The following is a 24,441-nucleotide window of genomic DNA, read 5'->3' on the forward strand; positions in this document are numbered from 1 at the left end:
CCCCCCTCCTTCCCTGCCATTTGCGAAGATGTTGATTGCGTGCCAATATACAAACTTGCCTCTCTGATGTACTCCTCCTGCTCCTCACGCAGGGTGAGCTCGATGAAGATCTGCTGCAGCTTCTCATTGCAATAGTTGATGATGAACTGCTCAAAGCTGTTGTCCTGTAGGAGCAGGGACAGAAGAGCGCTTTTACGCCTTGACACGTCCCCCATGGTTGCTGTCTAGCGTTTTCAAGATGGCGATTTAGTCGGATTTTAGTCTTTGCGCAACTAAAAGGTCACCCTACACAGACAAATTGATGAAACGCAAACGCTGAATCTGTGCAATAGCCCAGTTAGAAAAGCTTTTGGATTTGACGACTACGAGACTAAACGCAGACATCGGTTAGGTGACATCCAAGGCTATTTTTCTTCTAATATGAGCAGATTCTAAATGCGGCTACCTCGTTATTGAAAACGCACATCGAGCACAATTTAAAGAGTGAACCGCGGCTACTATAAAACTCGTCAAAGCAGATGGGCCCTTACGATAAAGCCATAGACTGTAAGTAACCACCCATAGATGCCGTTTAAACATTTACAGGCAATTATAATCGCTGTCAATTATGAGCCATTGAGGGGGAGCGTCACACTTCCTGGCAGATGGCCTAATTGTGCTACGTGTTGGGTTAGCCATTAGCCGCTACGGCAATAAGCGGGTTTAGTTTAACAGCCCATTGAGCGAAGGACACGGCAAGGTTTCTCAATGACAGGGAAATTGGAATACAGAGCAAAAAAAAAAAGGTACCGTAATCTCTTCCCTTTACGGAGAAACCGCAGTCACCTTCACCCGCTTAAAAACTCACTCGCGCATTCAATAGCAAAGCAAGGCAAGTGGCAGCAGGCACAAGGCTGGATTGAAAAGTGTCCAAATCCACATTTCTCTCACAACAAAATTTTTAGTTATTTCGAGCAAGTATGCTAGCGTTTGCCGTTAGCGGCGTCATCGCTTTCACATACGTGTCAAAATACACATTGAACGGAAACTGGAGTTTTCCCTCAACATAATTGGTGTTAACCTGTTGAGATAACGTAAGCCCCCTATAAGAGAGTTTTAGAAACAATACCGAAGAAAAGGGCAATACAAGGGGGGGAAAAACACACTCTGTTGGCAATTCAATCAATGACCACAATGTGTGCAATCATCTCTGAGAGGCAGCAACACAACGCAGCCGCTCAATGCAAGCTGACTGACTGTGGACGTGTTTAAAAAAAATAATAAAATAAAATAAAATCCCCCAGGCCTGATCTACATATTTGATATTGACTGGCTGCCAACAGAGTGCATGTTATGTCTCGGCTGATGCAAAGGTTGATTTTATTGAATTTTTTTGCATCAGGACAGCCACGTGGCCGCGCTGCACACCGGGAGCCCGCCGATCGTCTTTTAGTGAGCGTCAAAATTAGGAGGATGAGAAGCATGCGTCAACAAGCACAGCAAACAGCAGGCTGGTGTTACTTACTGCATTCTGGTGACCGACACACGAGACAACAGGCAAGAGGAGAGGAATGGCTTGAGAGTGAGTGAAGAGAATGAGCAGTGGCATGGCAAAGACATGAACGTAATGAATGGGGTTGGGGGGCATTGGCGCAACAAGGCACAGAATATTTATTCATTAAGACCACTCAGCACCTCTCACGCACTCAATACATGTTGACAAAATGCAACTGATTGCACTTTGAAGTTAAACTGTACTGTACTCGAAACGGAGGCTGCGTCGATGGAATCGTTTTTTAGATTTTATTATTAGGATACATTAATAATTTTTCAATTAAATTCCTATTTTTTAACCAATTACTGTTGCAGGTGAATTGCATGCAAGGAATGATATTTATCGACCAAACTTTTTGAAGCCAATTCAATTGCTTGTTCAATTGTTGTTTTCCAAAGTTAAAGCAAATGTCTAACGGTGATTAAACGCAAACGATAATCAGTCCGCTTTGATGAAGGACCAAACAAATCAGAGGCTGAAATCAAAAGATTTGAACAATTTAAAGTCTAACAACGGCTGTGATCGATGAGCTTGATCATCCATTTGTTGTCGATCAAGCAATTCATTTGGACACCTTGACCAGAAACTGACAAAAGTTTGAGTCATCCTAACGTGATACAGTTTGAACAACTAATTCAGTAATTCTCTCGCATACCACTAGAGGGAGCCTCCCATTTGTCAGTTAAGCGGGACTCCTCCTTCGCAACATAAAGACTGGAAAAAAATGTCTAAATATAGAAATATATGACAGAGAAAAGTTCTGGGTATTATAATGGTAACCCAGCGCAGGAAATTATTTTTCAGGTTTCGACGTAACCTCCGCTGATGTTTCCAAGAATTGGTACGCAAGTCACAATGTGTGGCAATCTGTCACTGACCTGCGGTGACGCAGTCGTAAAGTCTGAGTGTCGTTCTATTTCTCGATGCCGCTTGTCACCTCGAAACGTTATGTTACGGGAAATATTTGTGTGGAAAAACGATGCCGCCAAAAGACACATCATCAAAGGGAAACCAGTAAACGCAGCGGGAACAGACTGTGCCTTCCTGTGCTGCGTGACAAGAAATTCTTACACGGTGCACTTTTCGTTACATTCCAAAGACGCAAGTGGAGGACCCCCGTCACAGCAATATTCCGCATCTGTGCAGCGCCCGTACGGGAGCAAGCACGTATTGATCAGTGTCTTCAAAGTCAGTTGGTTTTACTGCCGATATTCGTGTTGAAATCTACGTGCGGCAAAAGAGGATTTCACTCCCGAGAGCAGTAAAGCTGAACTAATCCAATATGAATATGCTTTTATCAGCCCACGGTTGTGGAGATAAGCTCCTCACAGGTATGTCGCCACTCGCGCGCAGTCGCACAAACAGCCAGGGGCAAAATCCTTTGAAAGCCGATAAAAATGGATGCGTGGTCAGATTCTATCCTCATCACACACGGACAGGAAGACGGACGGGAAAAACGGAAAAGGTTTCGGCTTTCCTACCTCGAATATCTCGAAGCCGTAGATGTCCAGCACGCCCATGACCTTGTGGCGGCTTTTAGTTTGTGCCTGCAGGTGGACAATATAGTCAACATTAGGATTTTAGAGGGCAAGTGGCAGGGTCATCGATGGCTAATTAAATTTCGCCCTCCCCCACCCTCCCGAAATAAAATAACTAGCGAACAATTGCAGTTACATCTTCCCAAATTCTTAAAGGTCTGAGAGCTACGAGTGACACAATTAAGAAAGCAATTCACTGACTAAGCAGTTTAATATGCAGAGATAAATCTGGACGCGCTTATATTCTTGACTGACTAGTTGCTTCTGCACCAAAGCATTGCAGAGACCCCCCCCCTCCCCCCCCCTCCCCCCCAAAAAGTAATCTAAACCAACTATCAACATTTTTAAAAGTATTTCAACCATCAAGAACTCAGACTCTCTAGTTTGTGAAAAACAAAGTGAAATTAAGCACATCTGGACACGCAAGGTTCTTCCCAGACAGCGACGATATTGACTGTAAAATCAAACATGGTTCACATGGAAACGTCTTACTTTTATGCTTTCGTTGATCCGAGTAACGAGCCAACTAAACAGACGGCTGTAGAGATTTTTGGCAAGGGCATCTCGAGCATAGTAGGCCTGCAAAAAAAAAAGATCAATATGTTAAGGGAATGAAAAGAACATCAACAAAGTCGTACAAACATAACTGGATATCATCCCAGGTCGATTGTAAGCAGCAGTAAGCAGCATGTGATATTTTATTTTAATACAGCAGCTTTATGGAATCCAGATTACGCGCCGACTTCTCCAATGTGACCCACAAATGAATTTTCCAAGAGGAATACTCCTCATTTATAATTGAAAGCTTTGCGTGCCAACGTCGACGCGGACGCGAGGTGGCGGCTCGTGAAACACGGACGAGGGAGCCGCCTCGAGCGTGCGCGGAACACGTACCGGGAGGCGGGGCTTGCGATTCAAACGTGTCAAAACTTCCCTTCTCACCTGGGCCACATTCAAGGTGGTCGACACCTTCTCCAATTTGGCCTCGACCGTGCGATAGCTGAAGGCCCTTTCCAGCACCGTCTGCTCGATCCCCAGCAGCTCACACATCTCTTTTAAATCTGCACATCAGATAAAATGGAACACATGCTCAAAACTGCAAACAGACACCGCAAGCATTCAGAGGAAATGGGCAAATGTTGACTTGAAAGTCAAGGCATGTTTTTTTTTTTTTTTTTTTTTTTCCAGTTTCCTCCGAGGCAAGAAGCTGGTTTGGTAAAGAATGTCAGCTTGTTTATCAGCCACTGATTCCACCCCGATATGCTTGTGCGCAGCCATTTTCGCAGATAAGAGATCTTTTACGTTTTCCATACACAGCATCTCCCTCGCTGGTCACTGGGATGCTTTCACATTGTTTGAACTTCAGCAATATAGCAGTGAAAACAAACTTAGTCTACCGACTCATATATAGCAGTTATGAGAGGCTTGCGTGCACAAAGAATCATTCAGAATATTCCAAAATCAGTCAATCTGGTGGATTACAAATAAATGTGTGCATTGGATTATTATTTTATTTGCTTCCTGAAATGTGAAATGGCAAAAACTTCTTTTTTTTTTTTTAACAGTTAACATAGCAAATTCACATGGTAACATAATTAGGGAGCAGAAATAATGTGCCATTTTTTACTGAGTCAATGGGGGGGGGGGGCGGGCAGTGGCTTAACAGTTGGTCATCGGGTTGTGCGGGCTCGCCAACGATCCAACAAGGGCAATAGTGGCGGCGGCCACTGCCCTGTCCATTAACCCGTACCGTTTTTATCTTTCACGCGGCTCTCGTCGGCGCCGTTGCACCGCGACTCGGGCTTGAACTCGATGTTGCCGAGCTTCAGGACAGCCGCCACAAGCTCCAGCACCGACTGTACCTCGTCCTCCATGAAGCCCACAATCTGCATCGCGTTCTGGGGATGGGAAATAAAACCGGTCGGATGAGGGAGGCTTAAACCGGAACAGAAGGCGAGCCATAATTCCACGGCGACGAGTATCTGCGGACTGCCACCGCATATCAGAACAACACGTGGCCGAGACCGACGATGCGGAAAGATGAATTGATACCATGACAATGAGCGATCATTTGACCACATTTGGCCTCGGGGTGAATTGCATACAGTTTATCGACATCAATGGAGCTAGACCTCACTTCACTTCCAGGATGAGTTTCAGTTTAATGTTCACCAGTTTCACGGCCCCGCTAGAGGATGTTCGTAATCTTTACTGCGAGTCGGTTAGTTCAAGACGATGAGGAGAAATCAGCCCAACCTCGGTCCTCCGTACTTCTTTGTAGAATAGGCCATTAGGTGTCACGCCACTGAAAAATAACTGCCGTACTCACTTTGACCGTCCTAAAGCTGGCGGCGTCGTCGAGCCCGTTGACCACAGCGGAATCGAGGCTCAAGTAGTTGTACTTGCTGAAGTCCCGGTTCAGTTTCAGTTTCTCTGTTACACACAAAACCAGGGGCGGAAATTGGAGGCGACGTTGGGCCGGACACATTCCGATTAATTCCTGAGCGCCAAGTGACGTTGGGAGTCAATCACTTGAGATATTAGTAGGAGCTCAGATATGGCATGTCCAATTCAGACAAACATCAGCTTGAACAACAGAGGAGCCGTTAGCTTAGCATGCTAATATAACGTTTATGCTTTATATAATACATAAATTATATAATATTAAAAAAACAAAACAAAACAAAAAAAACCCAGTTTTTGCATACTGATTGAGAACGTCGGAAAATGCCCAAATGTGTGTGTGTGTGAGATCTGGAGTCAATGGCCATGATGTTGTTATCCTGTGCAGGCCATAAAAACAATGGCGCTCGATCGCCGGAAAAGCTTCCACAAAGAACAGGTTTCCCAGCCTCCCTTTGTTCTCTGCGCTGTTTGTAAAGCAGGAAGACGGTGCCATGAACGCGCCCGGCGAGTGTTTGTCCAGCTGCGCTATGCTTGCGGGTGCTCACGCCACATCTTGGTCAAACGACATGTCTTTTGTATTCACAGAACAATAAAAATATAAAAATAAAGAATCAAAGAAATTCAAAACCTACTGGGGAGGACACACGCACACCCTCGCTGTCTAACATGCAAATTGAAGCCACGAAAAGAGGAAGCTGACATGACAGACTCCAGTTTAGTCTGAAGAGAACATCTGGCTACCTGAGGCCTCATTTATAAGGTGCATGAACTCGCTCCCGTTTATTGCCGGGCATCTTTTTGACATTCATGTGGAGGTCCTTAAAATGTCCGATTTCACGCGCGGCGCGCTTCAAACCTACTGAGCGTATCATCAGAAGCGCCGGACAAGAGCTGGTAAAAGACGTGGAAGTTCCTCTCCCCTCGCGGTTGTTTCACCACACGGGACTTCTCCAGCAGATCTGAAAAAGTGTCGGAAAAAAAAGCAAATAATGAGCTTGAAAAAAGAAAAGTGCACAATATCGGACATTTTTCATTGGTTACAATTAATGCGTGGTTGAGCGGCCGAAAGTTGGCCATGGAACCTGCGTTCCAAAAGTATTGGTGCAGCGAGGCAAACGCTTTCTTTTTGCTGCGCACCCAAACAATTTGGCTTGACATGAAAATGAATGAACAGATTTTCTCAGGGTGTGGACGGACTGTAACTCTCCAACTCCTCCAAGACGGTACGTCCCACGTCGTCTGGTTGCCGTGGCAACCGAGGCAATGTTTTGTCAGCGTTTTCCTGTTTGTGCTGCACTTTGCAGCGTACGTGTAAGAAAGCGCATAAAGCCGTCGGCATTCTCAGCGCAGTTCCCCGTTGCGTGTGAACGGCGCACGATGAAAAAAGGAAGCCGTCATCTGGCCACCGCATTAGAGCGAGCATGATTTAATTAGAGGCCGTCGGCGGAGATGGGCGGCTGACCCGCAGGATGACGGCATTCCCTTGCTCCGGTTCGACGTGATCCAAACGTATAGGATCGAGTCATTTTTAGTCGCTTTCCTTAGCCCGACCTGATGTTTCGCTCGGACCCTATTTCATTAAAACCAGGCACGGTTCTTTGAGGGTACAAAGTTGCTCTTTTGTGGCTCAGGTGGTTGACAAGCAGATGTGGCGCTGCCTTGTTCCCGGAAGGCGGGTTTGAGCTGGTGTTCTGCAGTGCAAGGACGAAGTCAGCGAATGGCTAGCGGTGCGCATCGCTCAATGAAGTAGCGAGCGTATGACAGCACGACTTGCGAAGTGCGGTGAGAAACACAAGCTGATTTTGTTCCAGTCGCTTTCGCCTCCCTCCTGTAGTGGTTACTTTGGTTAGCGAGCCGTTTATGTGCGGGATGGCCGCTTGATTCAGGATAGCGAGGCGGACCGCGGCGTGTTTTTGACCAAGTCGTATCCCGTATTTAAAAGAGGCTTCTGTGCTTTGTTATTGGAAGAGCCAAACGTATTACTGGGGGTGAAGAAAGCTAGCAACCGTGTAAAAGTTGTCTTTTATTGTACTCGCCGTCAGGGCGTAGCCGTCGGATGTTTGCGTTTGGAAATGCGATCGAGATCATTTGGCGAGAGAAAAGATGTTCTCTGCATACACACAACACCGACGTTGGCCTCAAAACAGAGTTCCTGACCGTACCATGGGTTATACATCTCTCATCCCAACCCTCTTCTTTATCGCGGCCGCCATTTTAGAAGTCAAAAAGCGGCTCCTGTCATTCAGCATACCAAAAAGTGACTCATCCGGTAGGTGGGCACTGGGAGGACGGGTGCAACGCAGGTCGAGAGCCATTCGCTGACCTGAATGTGCATCGCCGGCACCCACGTCCCCGTGAATCACTGAGCTCAAGCGCATCAATAATAGAACGGGCGAGGGGCTGACGGCAGCGAAACGCCAAGTGTGAGGCGCTGCGCATTTACCACAATCCAGTTAGCATGTCAATTCCACCGTGAGCATCCAAACCGGTCTTGACTGACGGCACGAAAATAGAGAGCCATTGTGAGGACACAAAACGAGACCCGATACATTGCTTCCCTCAGAAAATCCGCGTTGACCCCCCCGTGCGCTCAAATAGTCAGCCCCGCTCTGTCCGAAGAAGTCACATGCCCGTGGATCTTCCTCACACTCGACTCTCTTGCGCCGGAATTAACAGAGAGTCACTCGTGCCTCCGGCATAAGCTCCGCTCCGTTGTTTTCTGTGACCTCTGGCGGGGAATCCGGCGCAGACAAAACAATGTGAACAGAGGCAAGATAAAAAGCAAAACAGAGACAAGAACTGAATAGGGGAGAGTCACAGTGCGGAGGGTGTGTGTGTGTGTGTTTTGTTCAGTCTGGGCAGGAGATTGGCTTCAGTGGGGGGCGTCTGTGCGGCAGTTTTGATGAACTGCTGACATGTTTCTTCTTCGTATGGCATGCACATTAAGACTTGAAGGTTTCTTTGCGCGACTTGAGAACGAGGGCGGGTGATACTTACAGTTGCTGATGACTCCACCGAGAGGATCTCCTTTGAAGTCAAACTCGATGTCCATGTACTTTCCCTGTAGGCCACAGGTCACTGGTTACAAAATGACAGAGTCGGATCGACGCGCGCCTCTCCGTTTGAGGCATAAAAAAAAAAAAAAAAGGGGGGGGCACCATCCTGGACTTCAGTCAATTGCTCGGCCATAATCAGGACTAAAAACGCTATTCCGGGTCCGTCCGTTTCAAACTCGGAAGTTGCGCGGACGGCCCTGTGACATTAATAGCTGGTGGTCAGGAGCGACCAAGCTTGGCGTCTTAAAAGACGGTTTCATGATCATCCGTGGGTGTTTGATGACCCGCTATCCGGTGGCATGTCATCACGACCTCGTCTGAAGGTTTCGGCCAAGGTTACCTAAATATAAACAGATCAGGGCCGTAATCCCTTATAATACTCCTGCATGGGCTACGACTCCGGTCTGAGCACTGGCATGATTTCATAGCGGCGATGGAGATTAGTGATTTAATATTGCACGGCGACTGCATCGGGGTTCAATGGCGAAGCTCGCCTCAAAGGCCGCATCCAAAAGACCTCGATGAAACGCGAGGCCTCTCGAATCGGCCGCTATTTTATGGGAAAAGCGCGTACAAAAAGAAAGACCGAAGGAAATGGTTGTCTTTTCAGTCGGAAAAGCTGTGCAATCACCCCTTTGCCGTTGAAATCCAAGCGATCTGTGCAGGTGTGGGCTGCGTGACTGTGCGGCAACTGGGCAGGAAAACGACGGAATGACTTTTTCCATTCATCGGGAAAAAAGTCAAAAGCCAAAGTCAAATTCAAAGTCAAAAGCCATCTCACATGTGTCGCTTCAAAATATCACGACCGTTCCAGGTCTGCTGCTGACGCGAAGCATAGGGGAGTGTGTTTTTCCAAAAACAATACTGTATGGGAAAAGCTGTCACCGTGGAGACCGCACCATTGGTGACACTCGTACGGATGAATCCCATTTCAAAGCCGATCAAGACGTATCTGCTGCAGATGGACACTCGCCGGGCTAAAATGATCCCGTTCAGCAACGTGCGATCCAAATGTGGTCGCGCTCAAGTCCTTCAGTTAGTTCACGTGCATGAACGGCGGCGGTTTGAGGGGTTAGAGTAGAAATGCTTGTAAGGACACTCACAAATCTGGACGAGTTGTCATTCCTCACCGTCTTGGCATTTCCGAAGGCTGAAAAAAAATCGGAAAATAGTGGGGCATCATAAAATACAAATACAGCACCTCAAAAGGCACGACAACAGGAAAAAGGCCCACAAAATTTCGAAAAAAAATCATCATGATACAAGACAGAGCCTTTGATCTGCTCGATATCCATCAGTTAAGGACTATAGTGTGTGGATCTATATCTCGACATAGATGCGACGGCTCTGCAGAAAGATAGCGAGCGCAACTCAAGGCTAGCAGGATGTTAGCATTGAGTAAAAAAAACAAAGAATATTCTGAAAAAGCATGAGGCAGCGAGCACACAGATGCATTGTGTGACGCCGGGTCACCCCCCCCTGCCCCTCCCCCACCTTTCCCCCCCAGCCGTCTCCCTGTGAAGCATTAAGCAGCAGCTAAACTCTTGCAGATGTGCAGCGACAAAAACACGGGCATACAGCCTCTTCCTTCATGGGCATTTCCTGTCCACTGCACCCCCCCCCCCCCCCTCCCCTCCCCTGGAAAATACAGCCGGCCACGTTCCAGCTCGACTGGTAGCGATGAGATGCATTTTGTATACTGAACATGCGATTGCTTTGAAGCACCTGGACACGAACAAAACCTGAAAGTGACTCAAACAAACTTTGCACCCAAATGGGCGCAAACAACAGGGTGAACGAAAAAAAAAATTTACAAGTGCAGCATTTAACTCATTCACTCCCAAAGACGTTTTTAAACATCTTTTCAGACTTGGTCCAGAATTGGCTGGTACTGAATGACTTTTAAGGATGACCTAAGATTTTTTTTTATTTTTTTTTTTTAATCTAAGCAGCAAGAAAAGTAGAGATTTAAGGTGCTGCCTGTTGGTCGGTGGCGAGTTCTAAATATAGTAGTGCAAAAGGAAAGCATCATTGTTCAGTACACATGTTCTGGATTATGTACACCCCCTCTCCCCGATAAACAGTTGATCTTTAAAGTTGAGCAAAAGAGTGGTGTTCTTTGAGCTCCGCTTGATTTGACACAGACAGTCCATGACGGCGCGTGTGGGTCACTCTACTCACCTTCCAGCACAGGATTGGACTGCAGTAACTGTTCCTTGACCTTATTCACCTCCTGGCCCTTCCCACACACCGCTGCCACGTATGACATCACCAGCTTACTGGCCTCTGCAACAACACGCACGGATAAATATCAAGTCTACTCTGTCGCCAGTCGTGCGTTATCCCTTCAATCTCCCAGCCACCTTCAAAAAAAAAAAATCCCCTTTCCCCCATCCCCTCTGACAGAAGCCTCAATGCACAAAAACACCCTACTTTCCACTTTTCGGACTATTGCTGCATCGTGAAAACTGCCCCCAATGAGACGCCAGATGACGCCGTGTTGAAAAAGGCATTTGGAGCGAAAGGAAGACGACGAGCTCCAAACCGCATCTTGTGTTGCGGGCTGGCAATGGGGATCATCCTTCCTCCTGGCCAGCGAGAGGACGGTGACCTAGAAGCGATGACGCGAGGGGAAGTGCCAGCAAGCGATAGCAAGGCGCTTGACATCCGCTGGTGGGACGCATCGCTAATGAGCCTGGCAGGTCATCAAAACGCTGAGCCGGGGGGTGGGGGCGGTGGGAGGAGGATTGTGGGCCAAACATGCGGCACCCAAACAGAGTCAATGACGATGTTCGTCATCACCATCGTCATGCCGCGCACGCAACGTCGAGGCGCAAGACATTTCCTTTTACGTGGTGTCATTGTTTCACGATATCGACAAGCTCTGAGAAGGCCTGAGAAAACCCCGAGCACCACATGGGCGCCGATGACCCGTATTGGTGGGGCAGGCCTGTTTTTGATGGCCTTGTTCCACTACAAAGCTTCAAGGATGACGAGATTACTAAAATCCACATTTATCGCCTCGATTTAGCTGGCCGGCATTTTGGGAAAGGGCTTTTTTTGTTTTTTTTGGTTAATATCAGTGAGAGCGCCTCAATACAACCCAGATCATTATGCAAAAACATTCTTGGGCTGCACTTACTGAAACATCACCAAAGACCCTGGAAACTGCAATTTATTAGTTTGAACTTTTTTTTTTTATACTCACTATCCAATCCATCAATTTTATCCACAGTGTGCTTTTTACTTGAAAACTTTTTTCTGTCTGATTTTGAATTTCACACAACATCAATATAGCGGATATCTACTTAGAGAAGCGGTTTTGTATTAACATGCAATTCTTGAAAAAGAAAAAAAAAAAGAAAATCAGCACCATCCCGTTGCCTTGCTGATTTGATCTACAGGTGGGCCTCCCGCACAGGAGCAATTCCCGTACACTGTTGCCTTTGAGCAGGTTTTGACGATGTCTTGGCCAGATCTTTGTTGAGCATCGAGCTGAGCTGATAAGACATGTTTTTACATGTACCAACCACTTACTGGCCTACTTGGATTCAAGACACTCTCTTGAGTACTTTTTTTTTTTTTTCTTGGAGTCATGAGCTCATTAGGAACTGTATGGGCATGTGATTGCGATCACCAGTTCCAAACTATTGGGGCCAAATTAAGAAACAAAGTCAAAATATCTCCCATTGACGTTTGGGTAACATTCAGCAAAATGGAAAAAAAAAAAATAAAAGATCAAAAGCAAATTGTGTCTTACCAGTCTTCCCCGCTCCGCTCTCCCCTGTAATGAGTATACACTGGTCCTTGTCCTGGTCTCTGAGTGACCTGTAGGCCTCATCTGCCAAAGCGTAACTGCGGATGGGGGAAAAAAGAAAAAAAACAAACAGAATTAGAGTCCAACAGCGGCAAGACTTGCCTCTTGTTGACATAACCAAATAGTTGCAAACACATGCATACGATACACAAATGATTTGATATAAAAATACATTATTTCTCAACAGGAATGATTATTATTCGTGTCTGGATTTTGTCCATTTGTTCATCATCGAGTAAAATCTTAAATCTCTCAACTTTCTGGGAAGGTGAAGAGTGAAAGAGGTCGAGGGAAATGTCAAGAGTGCCGAGTCAGGCGCAACGGCGTCCAAGCTAATCAATAGCGTGTGAGTAAATTGCAGAATTTGGTCACATCTGTAAGGCAGACCCGTCGCTTTATTTAGCTGCATTGTAGAGGCTCCGTTTAAAGTTCAGCACTCGCTAATAATTCCCAGATTGATCTTGAAAATGTAACGGAGGCACGGCCGCTTCAGACAGGGCAGCGTTGAAGTCACGACTGGTTTTAATCCCGATGAGAAATCGAACATGTGGATGTGAACTTGTGCAGCCATTGTCTGATTTGTCCTCATGAAAGCCAGCAATGGCGGAAATTATTCAAACATTGGCACACTCAAATCCAACCCAAACAGAGAAAAACGAAAAGCCAACTTGGTTTTCCTGACATATTGGGGAATTTTGGGATTAATAAAAAACTCGGAATTTTGTCATTTGTTCGCATGCTCCGGTTCCTTTTCAACCTACGAAACTGCGTACGATGGCTTCATTCACAAATTCAGCTGGACATGGGAAACGTGGAAACTCCCTCCCGACAAAAGCTACACAATCTGTTTTTGCTTCGGCACCCTTTACAGCACACAATGTTGTGATTTGTGTTTCAGCGCCCGATTTCACAAGTCAAGATAGACGTCGACCCCCCCCCCCCCCCCCGCCCCCCCAGAACCAACCCTGGTTGTAATCCAAGCCCGCACTCATGTAGCATTCTTCAAGTCACCATGAAGTTTGCCATCATGGCCGGATGTATGGTGTTTTCTTTTTTTTTTTTTTTTTTTTGGGGGGGGGGCATGGGTTGTAAGCCTTTGACCACTCGCAGTGAGAAAACCATGTCATCAATTTGCTGGGGATTACTTTGAAATTTGGCTCTGGCCAGCTGGGTTTAACCTGCCTGACACGCTTCAAAGGATGCATCCCATCCAAACAAAACCCAAACAAAGTTGAGTGTCAAAAAAAACAAAAAACAAAAAAGTTGACGGCTAATCAACGTATTGGGATTCTCCGCATTGGAAATCCACTTTGTCGACCATAATTGCGCAAACTAATTTACCGAGACTCGTGACACTTGGGGTGTACAAAGTAAAATCTCTCCCTTTCTGAGCTCATCAGTTTGCACTTTTGCTTGGACTTTGGGCCGCAACTGAAAAGGGCAACGCAGTGTGGCAGATGTCTTCTTTGTGAAAAGCCTTCTGTCGCCTGACTTGATCCCGACAATGAGCAAACCATCATACAATTATCCTGCCCAAGGGGAGAACTGGGGGCCGAAGGGATGAGGGTAACCAGAGAGACAGGGGGGGGGGGGGGGGGAGGGGGGTGGGGGTCCCATTGCCAGGGACTTTTCCAAGTGAGTCACGGCCAGCCAAGATTCCATGCACAGTTGCGTTGAGCTACCATGATTACAGTAGCCTGACTAACACGTGAAATTTCAGCGACTTGCTTCGCCCCAGTATGCCGGTACATACAGTACATGCGCAGGCGGGGGGATTCTCACCAACTAGAGGTGGTTTTAAACATCGGTCAACATCGAAGCGAAGCGAACGAGGCACTCTCCGAACGGGGACCAGGCCCGAGAGCGGAAGTTGGGCTCGGCGCTTCCCCCTTCGCGTCAGACTACGGGGGCTATAATTTGGCTTTTACACGTGGCAGCGGTGAGCAAAAAAACCACAAGTGCGTGACATCAGCGCTGAGAAAATAGTTCGGTTCGCTCTCAACTCAACTCCTGGTGAGCAGGAAAGCAGGGCTCTGGCAATTGCCTTTGTCGGACTCCCTTTTGCAAACTGCCTTCAGGGCGAGGCTAAAGTGCATCCCTTCTCATGGACGTCAGCCGTGGACATTAACACTCAAGTTATAAACGAAGAGCACAGTTGCGATGCCGTTTAATTTCGAGTGTAATAAACTATTTTGGACTAGCACTACACGGGACGTTGCTACATTCAGCGGTTTTCTATTTTGAGTCGGCATCAGGAGAGAAGCCCGTGATTTCCGAGCGATCAAGGCTTCCCTGCCAGGCAGGAAATCCGCCTGGCCCTGCTGCAAAACAACTCCTTCCGAAAGGCCAGGTGGACCAAGAGACTGATCGAACTAAGCCTAAAAACACACATGCGCACCTACGCGTGCACGTGCGAGAAGAGACGCTGGGCAGCGCAGCCGGGGTGGGCGGTCAGGCGGGACACGGAAGATGTCGGGTTCGAACACATGTGGCCCAGATGTGATGACATTGTGTCGGCGTAAAACAGGTGGAAGAAGAACAGGCTACAAAACAGCGTCAAAGACACACGTGCAGTTGAGCTTCAACTGCTTTTTTTTTTTTTTTTTTTAAGTGGGGCTCCTTACTTGATTCTACATGTGTGGTTCTGCTAACACGTCCTGGGACATACACGAAAACTTGTGGGTGGGGATGTGGTCGAACTGCACATTTACTCGGGGCGGAGAGATTTTGCACATAAACCCCAAAAAAAGTCGAGATGAAAAATGACTGCCGAGTTTACTGAATGTGACTGAAAATCTGAGTCATGAGATTTTATCGAGTAATAAAGCACATGGATGAAACCTCACGTCCTGGCTATGCAATATACTTGGAGCTGGTGGGAGTGTGTGTGTGTGTGCGTGTGTGTGTGCGGTGGAGGGGGGGGGGTACGTAGCCACATTCACAAAGCCACAGGCAGGGAAATGGAAAACGGGGAGGGGGGGGGCCTCAAGACTTGATTCTATAATCCCAGACGCCGCAGGCTTGTCAGATTGGGGAAATTCTTGCATTGGTGTTGCTCTCAATGTCTCGTTGTGCCCACTTGAGCAAATGTTCTTGGCCGCTCGTGATGACACGATGACAAATAGACTGCTCACACTGCTGCTTCGTTTAAAAAAAGGACATCAAACTTGGGGCAGATTTATAACGTGCGGGTTGATGACCTACTTCTTAAACTACCAACTTTGAATTACGATAGCATATTAACGGTGAGAAAACCAATGTTTATCAAATATTAGATAACGCACTCGGGCTACGGTTGCAATCCTTGATTCATGTTCAAATGAAACTCCACGGGAGGCAAAACAATCCGATGGAATCAAGCGCCTCGTCTCAACATTTGAGTCGGGCAGCACTATCGTTAATTACGACTAATGCAAAACTAAATGCAACGAAATAACAGGCTCACGTTAAACGTCTGTGGCCTACTTTACACAACCCCCTCCCTCGCCGTTACCTGAATGTGCCTTTATTTAGTGACTCGAGACTTCCTCCGGTGCTGCAACACAGATTTCATGATGCAACAGCAGGACACAAAGAGGAACTATCTCACAATGTAAGAAATCAGGATACATTCCGTCCAGATACCATTCAATCGAGCGTGGTAGCCAATGCAAGCCGGACAGCAACTCGACGGCGGTGTAGCGCCAGCCTCGTTCTTACGTCTCGAAATCTGAACAAAGGAGCTGCTCTTCTACACATGGCCAAATTTCCACAGGCTATTGAGTCCTCTTCACATTAATCACCGCCGAATCTGTTTAACAGCTTGTTCGGGGTAATTTGACCAATCACGTGCCAGCCGAGCATGACTCTGCATGGGCTCTCCTGACGGCAACACAAAACGGCAGCAGTGCGTTCAATCCGTTTCTTGATCAGCTTGTGTGCAACTACAGGACACTGTTACAGGATGCAACTAATCTCTTGCCCCGCCTCACCCCCTGAACATGTGGATTTTAGCCTGTTATACTGCCGCTTCTCCACCTCCCCATCCATTGCGTTTCTTCCACGAGTTGTGAGTGAGAAAGCGTACTCTTTCGCAATCGCTCCTCTGTGGGCTTGCTGAGCTCACCATCGCGCCAACACAATCTACCCACCCGAGTCAAAATGCCATTTCAGAAAGTGCGACCGACAAACAGGTTTGCTGCTCCAGCGGCGATTACATAAGCCTGCTGACACCGTGATCACGACAGAGGCCGCGGTGTGAAAATGATCAGCGTTGAATGCAGAAAGTCAAAGATTGGAATATTTATAAGCAGGAGCCCATCCATTTGCTGGAGCATTTATCCACTTCTGGTGCTGGTCGAGGGGGAGCTGACAAGAGGCGGACCGCGCCCGGGACTGATCGCCCGTCAATTACAGAGAGCTTGTGGTCAGGGCGTTTTTCCTTTAATATACATTGAAATGAGTGCGGGAACTTATTCATCTGCACAATGTCCTGGTCAGTAATTGGCAGGAAAAGCTTGGTACAAAGTCCAGGAGGAATGAGCAATAATGCAGTGACAAAAGCCATATATATATTTACAACCTTTTGGCTATGGTGAGCAGCGAAATGCAAACCAAGGTGTGGTGTCATTAATCAGTAAATGATTAAAGTTCACCCAAGCCATAAATTCGCAAGGTGAACATCGCATGCAAGAACTTGGCAACAAAACAGGATGCAGTTGCTGCTGTCTGAATTTGTCAATCGTCTCCAGATGGTGCTGCTCGCCTCTTGACTGGTACTCGTAGGAGGGAGCACGTAACTCCTATTCTGGCATCCCATCACTGGCTCTCGGTCCATTTTAGAGTTCTTTTTAAGATCCTATTTGTTTTCAAACGTTGATATGGCCTCGCCCCACTTTACCTCTCAGAGCTCCTCCACCCCTACTCGATGCTTCAGGTCTGCGGACCAGACAATATAAGAGGGACCGAGAACTAAGACTTTTTTTAAATGTCATTTTTATTCTCTGGCTTTTAACTCAGCATGAGACTTGATTTTTAATTTGACCGTTTTTGTGCTTTCTACCGTCTTTGTTACTCATTTATTGTTGTAGGAATTATTTCAGCTCCACGTACAGCACTTTGTATACAGCGATGGTTGTTTTAAAGTGCTCTACAAATACAGCTGAGTTGAGTCTTCAAATGTGTCCCGAGTTCTTGGCAAGATGCCCGAAGGGCTGCCAAGGGTCCCCCGTGACAAAGACGACCTGAAATTTGACACCGGTGTACCAAATCCTTTTCATTATAAGCTTATTCGCATATGCGGCGCTGATGAGCCATTGGTGCGCTGCAGCAGAGGCGTCATGACGCATATTTGTTCAGATGGGTTGAAATATTCTAGAGGAGGAACCTACTCCAACAAGAAATGTCAGTGGGGGTTTTTTTTTACATGTTACATTTTTTTTTTGTTTTAAATTTCGGGAGGATGCTCATCTGCAAATATGCCAAGTGACACAACAGCGGAAAGCCCCGACATATCCACAAGCAGACTTTGGCCCAATGGCCTTTAGTCCAATGTGATGCAATTGAGCATTGGGGATTTCAATACGTCACCGAGCATTTGGAAAATAGGATCCCACCCCGGAGACCGCAAAGCCGTACTTCGCAATCTGTCTCCAGCCTCGGCCACGGTGGACTCCGGGCAAGCGGCGGTGAGGAAGCGCGTGGCCAAAGGGCTACTAATGACGTCACCTATAATGTTTTGCTTTTCACGCGTAGGAGAGGAAAGCCCGCGCCTGTTGGGAGCGCTTGCTAACTTTCGGGTGCCGCATCTGGCAAATGGAACCGTGGTGGTTTGATGAGCGCAAGGTACAGTGGCTCGACGAGGTGGATTTGCAAGTGTTTCGGTACTAAATCGCCTCCGACGTTTTTCAGGCGATTAGAATTTGCAACCACATTTCAGTTGATTGTAAAACAGCTGTGATGGGAACTTTCTCTTCCAAAAAAAAAAAAAAAGAAGAAAAGGTGTTGCTGGTTGACACGTAAGGTTCATTGTATGAAAAGAAAGCGAAAGGGTTCCGCACTTATTTGTTCTTTAAGGCATTTCTGTCCGCCACTAAGGTGTCAACCGACATGTACCGACAGGAGGGGGGGGGGGGGGGGTGCCGACATTGCTTCTGATCAATTCAAGCTTTGACATGTACAGTATTCCCTCGAACTGAAAGCAGCTTTTACGTGGCATTTATGAGCAATCAAAATCCTTCCGATATGGGTACAAACAAGAATTCCGCTTGGAATTCCTCCTTTTGTTGATCTTTTAAGATGACATGGAATGACAAAAAAAATAAAATAACATTGGATATGTATTATGACTTTACTGCGAACGCAACACGAGGTTGAGTAGATCAACGCAACGCCATAAAGCTTCACCCAGATGGTCCGACTTGAGGATTAAGATCAATTCGTGTCGCATGTTGAAAGCATCTTCATTTGATTGGCGTTTTGCAGAGCTGTCCTTCATACATCGACAACTCCTTGCGTCCCACGAGCTTCGACGAGGCAAGATACACATCTTGCGTTTGACATCTTCAACCCAATCATCTGGCAACCAAACAAACCGTTCCTTGGAATCGAACGACGGGGAGCCGGTTCTCATCAAGAAGCTCCTTTCGATTCCCATCACCAGTGGCTTTGATTTTATCAAAGAACAAATTGCTGGAATTTTTGATCGCGACGGAGACGGCATACTTAGCTTGAATCGAAATGATTAGGCCTCTGCACTCAACCGAGTACCGTTGTAGAATTTCTCTCACTTTTTTTGTAGGTATTGTTTGTGAAATGACACAACATCAAGTATAAAAAACACCTTGGAGCACATGCTGTATGTGGCCGCTTTTTATTTTCTTTATAACGTGCTAACGATGAAACGAACTCTTGCTTTTGTCTGCTTAGCACGCGTCTCTTCTGGGACAATGGTATTCCTCCCCACTTCCATTCGGTCTCTTGACAACCAAAGACAGAGCGGGCTAATTGACGAGGGTTGGCCTTTGTTCCGTCTTGGCAGCTTCGCGGCAACGCTGACGTAACGTTGTTTTTGGACAGATGGTCAGCCAAAGAGCTGAATGGCCAGGGGAGCTCCAGTCTGACTCAAGACTACAAGAGCAAGTGCCCTTCTGATCCCCCCCCCCCCCCCCCCCATTCGTCACAGAGTGCACTTTGATAATCTTTACAGAGATGTGCAGCGCACTCGCTTTTGCCAACAGAGCTGAACTCCACCATCCGCTTATCCTTTTCAGGGTCAGCGGATGAAGTGGACCGCGGCTGACTTGGGACATGGACTGATCATCGGTCAATCGCAGGTCACATATGTTGTTTAAAAAAATAAAATGAAAAAGTTGCTCACTTTTTTTTTGTATTTTTCTTTAGAACCACAACACAAAATATTACAAAGAAACACACACACACAAATCAAGGTAGCTTGGAGGGACACTCACATGTGTGGACTAAGTTCATAGAAGTTTCTGTTGCGATACTCTTCCACTTTCTCAGGGCTGTAGATGGGCAGCGACCTGTAGGGGTTCATGGAGATGACCACACTGCCAATGTAAGTCTGCGGGGAAGAAAGGAGTGAACGGCTCGTGAATGAACTTGCAACGTCTTCATTCTACTGCACTAACAGCAGGTTGAGCTAAAAAAAAACGAACAAACAAAAACAAAACCAAGTCCATTTGAAACCTGATTGTTGAACAACAATGTGAGGAATTCTGCTTGCCTCAGCTTTGCTCAGCTGGGGATCGCTAATACAGTGTTGAGGCTTGCAATGCCTGGAGTGAAACCGAACACAAACGGGAATCTGTGGGGCGGGGCAAAACCTCAGAATGTTGAGGAGTCTGGTGCGGCAGCGCCCGGGAAACCAATTATGACACTTTGTACACACCTTCAAGTTTGAAAAATCATCTGCTTGTGGCTGTCATGTTTTCTTTCTCCACGCGGGTATATTGTTGACGTATCGGTGCAACGCGGACTTGGAGAAAGTGTGTCATGCTTGACCGCTATAATGAACGCAAAAACAAACCACGGTCAGCGTGATGCCATCGAAAGGTTTTACGCATTTGCACCCTGACAGTCTGAGCTGGTTTTGACACTCAAAACAATTGTTATGGAGTTGTCATGAACTCATTTACTGCAGTGCATTTGCCAATATAAGAGGAAAACCTCTCCGCCCTGCGACTGTCAATAGTATCATGTGTCTATAAAATTGTTACAACGCTGCTTCAGATTGTAACCTTATTAAAAATACATTAAAAAAAAAATTACCATGTGTTGAGTGTGCCACTGCCACCTACTGTTGTGGATGTGCAACTACACTTTATTCAAGTCCGGCAAACAGAATCCTACTGTAAAACTCCCAACTTTTCTCTGTTTTCCATCACGCCAAAACAAAACAAACCAATCTTTACGTAACGTTGACACCACGTCCGAGCAAAATCTAACACTTCAGCTCACAGAGAGCATAAGCCATCGACGCCTACGCTCAAAAACAGTGCCTGGATAGCACTTTCACACATCAAGCAGAAACATTCTCTCTGCGGTCCATGGTAATGGTTTGTTGCGTAATCCACTCCAAAAGGAGCGGAGCGCGGCCTTGCCTGTGGCAACAACCTCCCACGGCCTCTCGTTCAAGAGCAACACAGGAGGGAGCTTTGGGCCTTTTCGAGTGGGGAGGGCCGCTACAAAAGTCCATAATTGACTGCAATCTAAACATCGTCATGTGCTGCCGTGAGTTTCTGATGACCAAAAAAACACGGCACAAGAGCGAGGCTTGCGTTTGTTTCATGCAAAAAAAAAATTAATAAATGGATAAACAAATATGTTAAGACTATTGAAGGAAGGACAAGAATGAAGAAATGAAATCGAATCCAAGGAGTCAGCGACCTCCTTTCAACACCTGCGCAGTCTAAAAATTTTAATTTGTTGATCGGAAAACTTGTAAGTGAACATGTGCAGCCCTCTTCATTATTTGAAAAGAATGAAGTCTCACAGCGATACGAATCACATTAAGGAGAAATGCCAAAGGCAACTCCTTGATATATTTTCCAATCATGACATTTTAAAATAAGCCAGTTGCTTTTGGTGCCTTGCAGTCAAAGCAATATTGGCATTTTTTTCCCCCCCTCCAATCGGCAAGTACAATTTTCTAATGTCATTGAGATTTATTGAAGGAACGTTGGGTGTGATTTCCCGAGTCATTGCTTTTGAAAAGGCACTTAAAAAAAAAAGGTAAATCTTTATATTACTACACGATTCAAAACGCCGTAAGGTTGAAGTCTTCATTTCGAAAATTAGAAGCCCAGAGATTATAATTACAGAGCACGACATACAAGAAGATAAAAACACCATCCCAACTGCTCGTGTGGGAAGTGAGCTACGTCTTAAGAAAATATCGAGTGCGCGGCCCCGGCTATCATTGCTGCATGAGTTGACATTATCCCTTGGGCACTGGGAGCCAACGGCAACCAGAGTGGAGGTGGAATCATCACAGCTGATGTCTCGAGCAGCCAGACAGTCTGAGCATGAGGCTCGAGCCCCATTATGAGACATAAAAATAGTCCAGTCAAGGCTTTGCCTATAGAAAGCCAGCCACTTTCACATACCGTGAAAGAAGACAAATGCAGGAGGGAAGCACGGAAATTGCAAACTAAAATGTAAAGACCCTGAAAAATGAATTCTGACATCACTGTCTAGACACTGATATTGAATTTAGGTGCTAAAAACATCCAATCACCATTACATAAAATCAATCAATCAATCAATCAATCCAGCACATTTGCGGCATGCATTTAGTCAACTAGCGATACAAATACACTGACAATGCATCTTTCCTTCGGATAGTGCTTTGTCGTGGCCGCGTTGGAGCGCCTCGTTGTCTACCATGAGTGTGCGGACAAAGAATGACAGAATCGAAAGAAGAGAGGATTTTTTTTTTGGGGGCAAAAAGTCTAACTTGACAGCCAGTGCGTGGACCGTCACTCTTCTCGCTGGTGTATCAGATTTAGAAGACAACTTTCCTTTTATGAGGACTTTAACATGCCTGAAGACGGTCAGCACAAAACTTCATCCATATGCAAAACGAATACACTGAAATACATTACTTACATAGATCTCATTGTGGTCAAAGCGCTTTCTCAGGTTCTCAAGGAAGGAGTCTTCTGACAAAGGTTCCAGGAGGACCATGTCACCCACCCCAATCATGTTGTCTAGAAGTGACGTTTTCACCTCCATTTTGGCTTCTGGTTTCGCCCTAGAGGGGGGAAAAAAAAAGATTGAGCATTTGTGAAACATGCTGTGCAGTGACCTGGAAGGAGGTGGCCACGTCAGGTTAGTGGCCATTGATTTCTGCCTTTTGTTGAGAAGTATCCTTCAAAACCTCAATCAGAATGCTAAGCTACGTAAATAAGCGGTTGTCAAATTTGCCAGAAAAATCAACACTGGATTGGTCAGCAATCGATGAAGAAGGAATACAAGGTCTGCGTTTGTGGAGTCAGCCTTGGTCTCTACCGACGAGAACGACTGACTTGACGCTTGACCTCTGGGCGGTTACTCAGACGTGTTTTATAAATCAAAAGAAATCGCGCGGGATTCCCACATTTTCTCACCCGTCTGCTGGCTTCACCACACGGCCGGTAAAAGATCTGAGCTGGTGAGCGCCCGCACAAAGACAATGCTGGGGCTGGCACTTTTCAGTCCCGCGCTGCCCTCGAATGCCTTTAGGGACGCTAATCCCATTGCTATAGGACAGGAGAAAAGAGGGGCCTAGCATACATTCATGGCCCTGTTGCGGGGCTTTGCTCAACCGCGACGCAATGTTCGCCGCTGTGACAGGCCTCACGTACAAGAACAACCTTTGAGGCCGGGTAGTCAACAACTGTTCACCCCTCGCACAATACAAAAAGTCTCTTTGCAACGACGGACGGTGAACTTAAGCGTAGGAAGTCGACCCATTCCCATGTTTACGGTATGCTTCTCCCTCGAAACACCAGAAACAGTAGCGGTTGGAGAGTAATTTAAGAGGCCTTCACATTCAAATGACACTCAGGAGGGTTGGGATGCAAACTCGGAAGACAAAGGCATCCAGTGCAGGTAATGAAATGACTCAGACCAGATTACACCAGGCTTTGAAGAAAAACCCTCAATAGTTTCCAACACATAACTCTGTTCGGGCTGTCAAACAAGCAGTGACTTCGAAACAGCCCGAGTTCTTGGAAGAGCTAAAAAAAAAAAAAAAAAAACTGGCTCCGTGTAAACTTCCTCTTCACTTTTTCCCTGGCTTCTGTTTCCCTCCAGGGCTGAATATTATTAGTCCAGAAAGAAAAGCCTCGGCTTTAGCGAGCCAAAAACTATTGTTGTAAAGAAACAGAACGGCATCATTTATAAAAACAAGCAATTGATGAAGTTTTCGCCCGTTATTTTTGTAATTCCAAAGACTTCCAGACATCTCATTCATCGGCGTTGCTACATATTGTCAACCGCTGACCTCTATACTAAAATAAGGATCAGGGGGTAAATCTCGGCTTTTAATGTCAAATATGGGGAAGAGAAAGGCCAAGTGGCTAAAGTTGGAAAGATGGCAATTTAAAGAACCGGACACAATTTACCGGATGGTATAAGCGTGTATAAGTGTCATGGTAGTGAATAGAGTGAGCGAGGAGGCGTGGGGTGAGTCAGCATCGCTCATTTCATAGTTGTGATGATGTCAATAAATTACTTTGCCATGACAATTTGGCAAAAAAGCAAAAAAAAACAAAACAAAACAAAAAAACCCCACTTTGGTCAAAGTTGCTCTTCTGCTTGGCATAGAAACATCTTTTGTTTCCCCCCAATTTTGATGAGAAGGTTTTCATTTGGCAGCCAGCGCTCGAAAATGGCGGCCAATACGAGGAACTGTGACAGAAAAATCCAAATTTGCATGAGCACCAACCACCACACGTTCAATAGATAGCCACTTCCTATAAAGTGTCTGCCCGAATGTCAAGAAATGAAAATTCATGGCCGCCGCTGCTACCTAACAAGCAGTTCGACCCATCACCATCTTGTAAATTTCTTGGCGGAGGTTATTATGTTTCAAAGAGCGAGTAG

The 24,441-nt window shown here is 46.3% G+C and overlaps 1 protein-coding gene across 4 annotated transcripts in view; it reads right to left on the reverse strand.

The window, feature by feature from the left end:
* The window catches only part of myo1b (myosin IB), a 44,862-nt gene that overhangs the window by 14,395 nt on the left and 6,026 nt on the right, over positions 1-24,441 (reverse strand). For all 4 annotated transcript variants that reach the window (XM_086123266.1, XM_086123265.1, XM_086123269.1 and 1 more), the window contains exons 2-14: positions 22,462-22,606; positions 19,800-19,915; positions 12,295-12,389; positions 10,716-10,820; positions 9,638-9,684; positions 8,476-8,539; positions 6,339-6,437; positions 5,402-5,505; positions 4,823-4,970; positions 4,015-4,133; positions 3,565-3,651; positions 3,016-3,081; positions 60-164 (exon numbers count right to left, since the gene is read on the reverse strand). In XM_086123266.1, the coding sequence (XP_085979392.1) occupies positions 60-164; positions 3,016-3,081; positions 3,565-3,651; positions 4,015-4,133; positions 4,823-4,970; positions 5,402-5,505; positions 6,339-6,437; positions 8,476-8,539; positions 9,638-9,684; positions 10,716-10,820; positions 12,295-12,389; positions 19,800-19,915; positions 22,462-22,587 (1,281 nt within the window). In that variant the 5' untranslated portion in view covers positions 22,588-22,606. The remainder of the gene's footprint in view (positions 1-59; positions 165-3,015; positions 3,082-3,564; positions 3,652-4,014; positions 4,134-4,822; positions 4,971-5,401; positions 5,506-6,338; positions 6,438-8,475; positions 8,540-9,637; positions 9,685-10,715; positions 10,821-12,294; positions 12,390-19,799; positions 19,916-22,461; positions 22,607-24,441) is intronic.

The sequence above is a fragment of the Hippocampus guttulatus genome, chromosome 11 (genome assembly GCF_054856545.1).
Source record: "Hippocampus guttulatus isolate MCC_2025c chromosome 11, RoL_Hgut_1.0, whole genome shotgun sequence".
Lineage (NCBI taxonomy): Eukaryota > Metazoa > Chordata > Actinopteri > Syngnathiformes > Syngnathidae > Hippocampus > Hippocampus guttulatus.